The sequence below is a fragment of the Narcine bancroftii genome, chromosome 7, assembly GCF_036971445.1.
Source record: "Narcine bancroftii isolate sNarBan1 chromosome 7, sNarBan1.hap1, whole genome shotgun sequence".
Lineage (NCBI taxonomy): Eukaryota > Metazoa > Chordata > Chondrichthyes > Torpediniformes > Narcinidae > Narcine > Narcine bancroftii.
Genome location: NC_091475.1, coordinates 35,034,201 through 35,043,658, shown reverse-complemented (window position 1 = coordinate 35,043,658; position 9,458 = coordinate 35,034,201). Strand labels below are relative to the sequence as shown.

The 9,458-nt window shown below is 43.7% G+C and overlaps 1 protein-coding gene across 4 annotated transcripts in view; it reads right to left on the bottom strand.

Annotated features, from left to right (window-relative positions):
• Window positions 1–7,210: 7,210 nt before the first annotated feature.
• The window catches only part of LOC138738742 (uncharacterized), a 44,932-nt gene continuing 42,684 nt past the window's right edge, over window positions 7,211–9,458 (bottom strand). For 3 of the 4 annotated variants that reach the window (XM_069889568.1, XM_069889569.1, XM_069889567.1), the window contains one exon: window positions 7,211–7,548. In XM_069889568.1, coding sequence (XP_069745669.1) covers window positions 7,320–7,548 — 229 coding nt within the window. In that variant the 3' untranslated portion in view covers window positions 7,211–7,319. Of the gene's footprint in view, window positions 7,549–8,405; window positions 8,964–9,458 lie in introns of all 4 variants that reach the window. The other variant, XR_011341715.1, reaches the window with a different exon arrangement.

The following is a 9,458-nucleotide window of genomic DNA, read 5'->3' as shown; positions in this document are numbered from 1 at the left end:
ACAGTCCTTTGGCAATTCCAGAACAGTCCTTGATTAGTGCAACAAGAGAGATTCAAGAGTCTGATAGTTGTTGGAAAGAAACTGTTTGAACCTAGAGATGCTGGTCTTCAGGCTTCAAGATTCCTTTATTGTCATATAAAAATGTGATATTATACGAAATTTCATTCTGCCTGCTGTGAGGCAGACAAAGAGTACCCATTAGAATTTCCTAGCACTCCTTACAGAAAAAGAGAAAGAGTCCCTTCAGAGACACTGAATGTCTTGTGGATTTGCCTCCAGTGCTTCAGCAATGGCTGGTGTCAATCTGGATTGGGAACACATCCCTGTTCTGCCCAAAAGTAGCAGTGAGGAAAGGTTGTGACCAAGGTGATGGGGTCCTTTATGACGTTGGAGGCCCTCTTAGGGCAGTGCCTCACATAGATGTCTGCAATTGATGGGAGGTCAGAACCTGGTTATCTTTGCTACCTTATAAATAGATGTAAGAATCCATGGATAGCTAAGAGGGGCAGGTGGATGGTAGATGTTAGCAGTTATTTTATGTATATACAGTGAGGTGGAAGATTAGATGGGCATTGGATGTACAGATAGATTGTAAAATGCAAAAGAGGTGAACGGACAGATTGGTGTGGAGCAATTCAAAGGGCATGGACTGGCAGGGAATTGGAGGAGGACAGTGAGATAGGATGGCATGTTGGAGCATAATGAGATGATGCACAGGTAGAAAAATAGACAGGTGTATAGATGGACAGAAAAGCAGTAGTCAGATGAGGAGAAGGAGGAATGAATGATCCAGTAATGTGCTATATGGGTGACCAGAGATGAAATGGGACGGTGGCCACCATATGGACAGATGAACAGATGTAATAGAAAATGGTAGATGAATGAACAAGCAAGTAGATGAGTGGTTTGGTTCCAGATGGCGAATGGGTAACGGGGCTAATAACAGCTGGTTTGATGAATGCTTCGAGGTGGGAGATGATTGGGTAGATATGTAGAGGGCAGGTATTGTTAATCAAAGCTTTTAGAAGAATGATTATGAACTTTTATTTCTATGACAATTTTTAAGTCTGTAAAATCCCCATTTGAAGAATCAACATAAATTAACTAATAAAGGCTACATTTTAGGCTTTTTGAATATACCTGAATATCGTAAACAAGAAATATTAACATTTGCTCTCAGCATAATTGCTTATTGAGTTAAAATATACCATTCACTGAACCCTGTTTGTTTTCATTAACAATTCACTTCTGTTGTGCTTTATTCTGCACACTCTGTAGGTTGATCTAGCTAGTAAATCTTCTTAAACATTGAGTGTAATGAAAATATACAGCAGTTTATGCATGGCCTTTGTGTGTGGTGTAATGTTCAAAGTTAATTCATGTTTCTTGTGTGAAACTGAAAGCAGCCTCTTGCCCAGGCTTGGAGATGAGGGTAAACATGCAGGAATGCAACCTTGAAATGAAACAGTTATTGTCATTTTAAGTTCCACTCTCAGAGACTATTCAGTTTATGCTGAAAATTAAAGGGTAATGTCATTATTAAGCAATGTTAAGGTTTTACTGTGGGGACGAAGATTGGCTTTATCTCTGTACAGAAACATTTCAGTGGCGTCTTTGAAGACTTTTGTATTTTTGCTATTGAACATGAAAACAGTTCAAAAAAGAGTCTCTCTGAAGGTCAAGACTAAGAAGATCTTAAGGCATTTCAAAAACCTGGGACATGATGTTCATAAGTGCACTGGCTGGATTTTGAATCAGTATAAATCACGGTTCTCGGGCAGCATGGTTAGTGTAGTGGTTAGTGCAACATCAGTAGAAGAGCCAGCACCCAAGTTTGAATCCACTGCTCTCTGTAATGAGTTTCTATGTTCTTTCCGTGACTGTGCGTCTTTCCTCCAGGTGCTGTTCCGAAAGCTTACAGGGTTAGTAGCTAATTGGTCACATGGGTGTAGGACTGGCTTGTGGGCCCGAATGGCCTATTACCATGTTGCATCTTCTAAATTTAAAAAAAATTAAAGAGGCATAACTTAGGCCTGACCTCTCTGCAACATAGATAAGGCTGTCTGTTTAGGAGTCCAACTGAATTCATTAACCAACCAAGCTGTGTGGGTTTAATTCTGGTGATACTGTGTAGTCATTAAGAGAGCTGTCGGAAAAGTGTTTGAAAGCACACCTCTCACATGGAATAAACAGTTACACTTCAGGTTTATTTGCAAACAAAAATGGGAAAATTTTTACAAGGAGTAAATTGCTGAAGAAGGTCTATCATGCTTTGTTTAAACAAAAACTTTGGCTCTCTGAAGAGCCTCCATTTTCTGAAAGGACATGTTTACACTATTTTTTTAATAATCCAAAGTTTTGCTTGTTCAGCTTTGTTGTAATAGAAACCCTATCCACACTGTAACATCTCCAAGCAATGTGATGAAGAATCTCAGTTCCTTCCCTTCACTCAGCTTGTAGTGAACATGCTTACATTGTAAATGTACGTTGATGAATTACATTCTGTTGCATCTAAATGAATATGTTAATTTAGTCAGTTTTCTATGCAAAATTACTATACACAAGGATCAACCAGGACTGATACAAGGATCAAGCATCAGTGCAATGCATTCAAACCATGTAAAGAAGCCCCACCCCATAACAAGGCTGGAAACTCTCTGCAATGCTCACCCTGTAAAATAATGTTTCATTTTTCTGGCAATGATCAGAATGTGCACTAAAAGACCCTGTATATAATGGTCAGGCTCAGAGTTGGTGAGCCAGTTCTTGTGTCAATGGATTTCCGTCAGCCTGCTGAACATTTCTGTTAATAAAAGGAATGCTACTGATACCATATGTCAACGGTTTTGTTTTAGAAAGATCTATTTTTGGAGCTTTTGAGATAGTTGTTCTTATGTACTCATATGTTTTATGTAAAAAAAAGGCCAATAAATTGAGAGTCTTTGTAATAGGTGTTGAGTGCTTTATATCCATAACAGTTGGTGCTGTGAAGACTCTTGCCATTTCATCAGATGAAATTGTGGGAAGGTAAAAGTTGGGGCAGGATTCACTGCACTTAAACATACCAGGAGCATTACTGATGTGAGGTTGGGGAAATCTCAGCTAAATTCTAGTCTGGATGTCAAAATTTGTGAGGGTTGCTAGCAAGAACCAAGAGCAAATGCTTCAAAATCTGTACTCTAATTATGGCATTTCCAGTATAGAGACAATTTTATTAAGTCCAACAGCACAGAAACAGGCCCTTCAGCCCCGCCATGTCCGTGCCAACTATTATTTATCCTATTTTCCAAGATTTGGCTTTCAATGCCTGGACCATTCATCTGTTCATCCAGATACTTCTTAAGCATGATTTAAGTCTCTGCCTCTTTAGGTGGTGTTCCAGATTGCAACCACCCTCTGGGAGAATTTTCTTTTTCCCATGTCCCTGCTAACCCATAAATTTCTCACCTTCAACCTATTCCTTCTGGTTCAAGAACAATCTCTCTTCTCGCTGCTCTGCAATTGTTAGCCAATCCTTCTCTCTGTGATTATCCCAATCAGGTGGTGTGTAGATGACTACTTTCACAAAAATAGTCCCTTTCACACCAAGTGCATGTGGGTTTAACTGAGTAATTTAGTGGGTTCGTACCCAGTAATCGTGTGGTGGAAAACATCTGTTAGTGCTTGTGTCAGTCTGTCAGAGCGAGGCCAGCCATGCTGTGAAATATAACTGTGCAGTTGGCGAGGCTGTCAGAGCCGGCGGGGCTGTTAGCAGATACCTGTTCTTTAAATCATCACAAGATTACTTTTAATACCTAATACTTTGTAAATCCTTGTTATACTTTATTGTTTAGGGAATAATGACAAGCTGGTCTGTGGGTTTGTTCTAAATTTGAACAGTCTGAAGCCCATTGTGGTAGATTTTCCCATGGTCTTTTAAACATTGAATGCGAATGTTTACTATGCACGTTTTTTCCCCACTGTCTTTTACATGAGCGCATATGTGCTTTATTCCTGCTGCGATTTCACTGCCATGTGAGTACATATGTCCCTCATGACGTCATGGCTGGAGACAGGACCCTCCTTCATACCCAGATTCCCAATGAACCAGGTAAATCATAGTGCAATGGGAAAAGCTCCCTGGGTGCAGCATACCCAGTAAGTTTAACAGCTTCCTAGGAGGGTTGGCGGTGTGAAAGGGGCTTTTGATTAAGCTAAGTCAACTACAGGAATATGCCCTGTCCAGCCATGTCACAGAATTAACTCTATATGCCGTCGTATAGGACGGTCCAAACCTAAAAATGTCTTCTTAAAAATCAGGGTCATTCTATAATTCTTACCTTGACGATGAGGTCTCAACACTATCCCCACCATCTTCCTGCTGGCTCTGATGCAACCTTACACATACTCCGCTAGTTAGTTGCAAAGTCTCAGCACTCCGCAGGATCCATCCGCCCGGAGTGACTGCTGTTGGTACTTTACAGGCTTTAAATGGCCTGTTATAGGAGCTGACAGTGGTTTATTTTAAAATATCCAAATATAATTTAAACCTTTAATTGATCATTTGTTATTAAAATATTGTGATTTGCTTTTAACAGCATCCACTAGTGGTAAGTGCCAGATTTAGTGTCGTCTTATACAAAGGTTATCACTCAAAACCACCATTTTAGGTGGAAATTCCAGGTCATCCTATACAAAGTCATTCTAGTAAACACACCAAAATTCTGGAGGAACTCAGCTGGTCTTTTCAACATCTATAGGAGACAAAGATATATTGCTGACGTTTCAAGCCTAAGCCCTTCTTCAAGGAAAAAATCAAATAAGGAAATATCAGAGAGTCTCAGAATTCAAACAATGGGGAAGGAATCCAGATCAACAAAGGTATTAATTGGACGTGATAAGGAACTAGGTATAATTTATCATGTCTGTGCGAAAGGAGACAAGGAATGGAGAGATGATGAGGGAAGAAGGGGTAGGGAGGGGAGTGTCCTTTAACGAAAGCCAGAGAAGTCAATATTAATGCCCAGTCAGAAGATGAGGTGTTGTTCCAATTTATGCATGTCCATGGACAGACATGTCAACAAGGGAATGAATGAGTGGATACTGGGAGATCCATGCTATTGTGGCGGACAGAGCCGAGGTACTCAACAAAGTGTCTCCTCTCCATCGGAGAGACTGGATGTCTCTCTTTAAACAACAGCAATATATCTTTGTCTCTTATAGATGCTGAGAAGACCAGCTGAGTTCCTCCAACACTTCAGTGTGTTTACTACAATCAGTGTCTGCAGCCTATCGTGTTTCACACAGTCATCCTATACAATGGCAATATATGGTAAATAGTGTGTTCTGAGATGTAGTGAAATGCATTGTTTTGCAAACTAAACCTCAACATTGCAAAGTAGGTCATTAAATATAAAAACAAAGCCCCCTATGTTTCAGGTTCCTTCCACATCCCAAATGCTGCTGTAAATTGCCCCTTGTGTGTAGGTGAGTGGGGGTAGTCATGAGAATGTGGGGAGAATAAGAAGGCATTAAATTTAAAATTAAATCTGGGGGCAGCAGTTAGTGTAGCTTTTAGTGCAATACTGTTACAGTGCCAGTGACCATGGTTCAAATCCGCCACTGTTTCTAAGGAGTTTATACATTCTCCCTTTGTTCATGAGTTTCCTCTGGGGGCAGTGGTTTCCTACCATGTTCCAAAGACGTATGAGGTTGGTAGATAATTGGTCACATGGATGTGATTGGGTGGTGTGGGCTCACGGGCCGAAAGGGCCTGTCACGCTGCATCACCAAATTTAAAAGAAATGAATGCAGGTGTTTATGGTCAGTGCAAAGGTCTGTTTCTATGCTGTATATCTCTATGACAGCCTCACCTCACCACCCATCTTCTGTGAAAAGATGGGCCTCCTGATCCTGGAAACAAATGGTTCAAAGGTTGGAGCTTGAAGTCACCAAATCGTGGACAACTTTTGAATGTATGGATGACATACATTCAGATGTAGTGAAAAACAAGCTTCAAGGAGGACAAATTATCTAGTCTACTGAACACTGGGGCACTGGCTCACTGCCTCAATTCCAGCAACCCAGGTTCTCTGGCACTGTTGGCACGGGTTTGTACTACGTATTATGGACGGTCATATGATTCCTCCATCTGAAATCTGGTGGAAATGTGGAATTTGGAGGGGCATGTGATCTCTCCATCTGGAACCTGATCAGAGTTCACCTCATCTGCCAATCAAGTCTTGCCCACAGGTCAGCACACACCTGGCCATTGGCCGTTTTAGCCATACCCTCCCGTTGTTGGCACCACATGTGAGCTACCTTCCTCTTTCTATTCTGGGACAAACCTGAACTCCACTCCAGGTTGGGAACTGTGGGCCATGCTGGAGGATCATTGGTAAATTGTGGGCAAACAAAGGGTTGGGAGCTCTAGTATTCTGTACCTTGAGACCCTAGTTTTGTTAGATAAGAGTCGTGCCTGCCAGGGATATCAAGGGGTGGCAGGTATCATGATGTGGTAACTTGGTTGTAAAGCCTTCCTGTGAGTGGTTGTGAGTGCATTGTTTAATCTGTTGAGTGTGTGTATATGTGTGTCTTTTACCCCTGTTGCTTCTCCCCTACACGTGTAAATAAAACCACTGTTCAAACAACTGCATTCAGACTCGTTACCCTTGGGACCCCTTGAACCGGTTTCACACACAACAGGATTTTTCACCTTCTCCCTGTGACATATGGATTTCCCCTCCACCCCACTCCCCTTCACCAACGTTGCAAAGATGTGCAATAGCAACTGCGAGTTGCCCCGAGTGGGGTGTGAGTGGGTGTCTGGAAGATGGGGTGGAGCTGGGGAAGTTGTTGGCGAGGAGAGGGTTGATGGGAACTGGAGTGGATCTTTGATGGTTGGGGTGGATTCGATTGGCTGAAGGGTCTGCGGAGCCTCCTCCAATTCACATGTAAACACCACCTTATATTCTGCCTTGGCAGTCTCCATCCAGACAACATCAATATCTTCCTGGTCATATTCCTCCTCCATGATTGTATCAGGAAATTCTGTGACCAGTGTAAAGGTTGAATGATTCTGTACATCATCAGAACAAGCCTGAAACATTCTGGGTTGTTCTCCTGATGCATCAGTTAAGTTGAGCTCTGCAGAAACCCCCTTGATATTGATGAATCGACTCCAGTGTTGACTTTTAAATTGCTCCTACAATCAGTGAATCAGAATCAATGGTAAAGTTTGCCATTTTTATTCAACTCATCACATCTCTGCACACCTGCTGGAATTGAAGCCACACCCTCGGTTCAGTCAGAAGGTGCCACAGTTGCATTTGGCCGCTGGATTATCTGTAGTTGAGCTGGTTAATCTTCTGCAGACCCTCCCGGTTGTTGATGGTCTTGTGCACGGTGATGAGGAACGGGAAGCCTGACGGTAGCTCCAGGTGCCGACTCAGCTTCTGGTGTCCCCAGTGCAGGCACCATAGCTTTTCTGCCAGGTCCCTGCACCCTGACCGCTCCAGAGCCAGCAGCAGCTGCTTTGTTTTGTTCAGTTCGCTTTTAGACTTCTCGTACCTGAGTAATTTTGCAGAACATAGAACAGTACAGCAGAATATGGGCCCTTTGGCCCACAGTAGAAAAACCTACTCCACCATCAGTCTAACCCCTCCCTCTCTCACAGCCCCATAACCTCTATTTTTCTTATCACCACGTACCTATAAGAGTCTTTTAAATACTTTTATAGTATCAGCCTCTGCCACCAGTCCTGGCTTGGTGTAACAGGCACCTGCCACACTCTATGTAAAAACCTACCGCTCACTTTAAACAGGTGTTCTCTGGGATTTGCCCCAGGAAAAATGGACTGGCTGTCCACATATCTATGCCTTTCATAACCTTATACACCTCTAGTAAATTGCTTCTCATCCTCAAAAGCTTTAAAAACAATCATTAACTTCTATGAGAGCTCATGGAGCTTTTTTCTTAGCTCCATCCAGTAGGTTGCAGAAGGAATGGGCAAGTTCGGCTGAAGGGCCCGTTTCTGTATACAAATACAAGAGTGACACACAATGTGCTGGAGGATCTCAGCAAGTCAGGCAGATTCCATGGAAGGCAATAGACAGGCAACGTTTTGGGACTTGACCTTTAATCAGGAATAGCAAGAATACCTCAATTCCTTCCTCCGGCAGCTTGTTCCACACTCTCACTTACCCTTTGTGTAAAAACTGGTTACCCCTTGGGTTCTTATTAAATCTTCCCCCCCTACCTTAAACCTATTTCCTCTGGTTCTCAATTCTCTGAGCAAAAGACTATCTGTGTTCACCTGACGTACTTATTCCTCTCATGATTTTGTTCTGCTCTTTAGGCCCTTTTATAGCGTGAAAAAATGTGACCGTGAAGACAGAAATTCTATGCCCTTGCGTCGCAGAACTTACCATCATAAATGCTCCGTGAGCAGCTCCAAGGCACCGACTTCAATTCTTCAACCGAGGGTCATCAATGTACTGTCACTGCAAGCGGCTGGCTCGGAGCAGGCTGATGACATCACGATGACGTCGTCAGCCCGTGTCCCAGGAGCCACCACCAGGGCTCCCATGGTGATTGGTGCTGGGGTTAGGGCTCCCTCCTGCCAACTGCAAATGTCCTCTTCTCGTTCCTCCTCTGCCCCTTGTTCCTTCACCAAGGCCTGTCCAGACCGAGGAGCAGAGGGCAGCCGGAGGCCCAGGGGGACAAGGAGAGTTGGAGCCCGCTGAGCTGCCGGGCCCAAAGGGTGAAAGGTCCCGGGTGCTGAGCTCCAGGGCCCGGGAGGATGGAGAGCAGATGCTGAGGAGTGGACACTGAGAAGCAGAGCTGTGAAGTCTGATGGATGCCCCAACGGGGCAAGGGTGGGCAGAAGAGCTGGAAGAATGATCAATGCGTTTCCCAGAGCTGTTCCAGCTGCGTGGGGGATTATGGGTAATGAAGAGTGCCATTGCTTGGCGTGTATGTTAGACCTTGCAGGCGCCTCAGATTGAAGAGACTGCCATCCGTGCGGTACCGGATGTAAACAGCGTCTTCATTGTTGGGGTCTTTCATGGCTTGGTTCAGCATCATGCTGAAGAAGATTGAAAAGAGGGTTGGTGCGAGAACACAGCCTTGCTTCACGCCATTGTTAATGGAGAAGGCGCCTGCAAGCTCACACCAAGACACAAGAGAAACTTGTCCGTGAACTACTCTTTGCAGATGATGCCGCTTTAGTTGCCCATTCAGAGCCAGCTCTTCAGCGCTTGACGTCCTGCTTTGCGGAAACTGCCAAAATGTTTGGCCTGGAAGTCAGCCTGAAGAAAACTGAGGTCCTCCATCAGCCAGCTCCCCACCATGACTACCAGCCCCCCCACATCTCCATCGGGCACACAAAACTCAAAACGGTCAACCAGTTTACCTATCTCGGCTGCACCATTTCATCAGATGCAAGGATCGACAATGAGATAGACAACAGACTCGCCAAG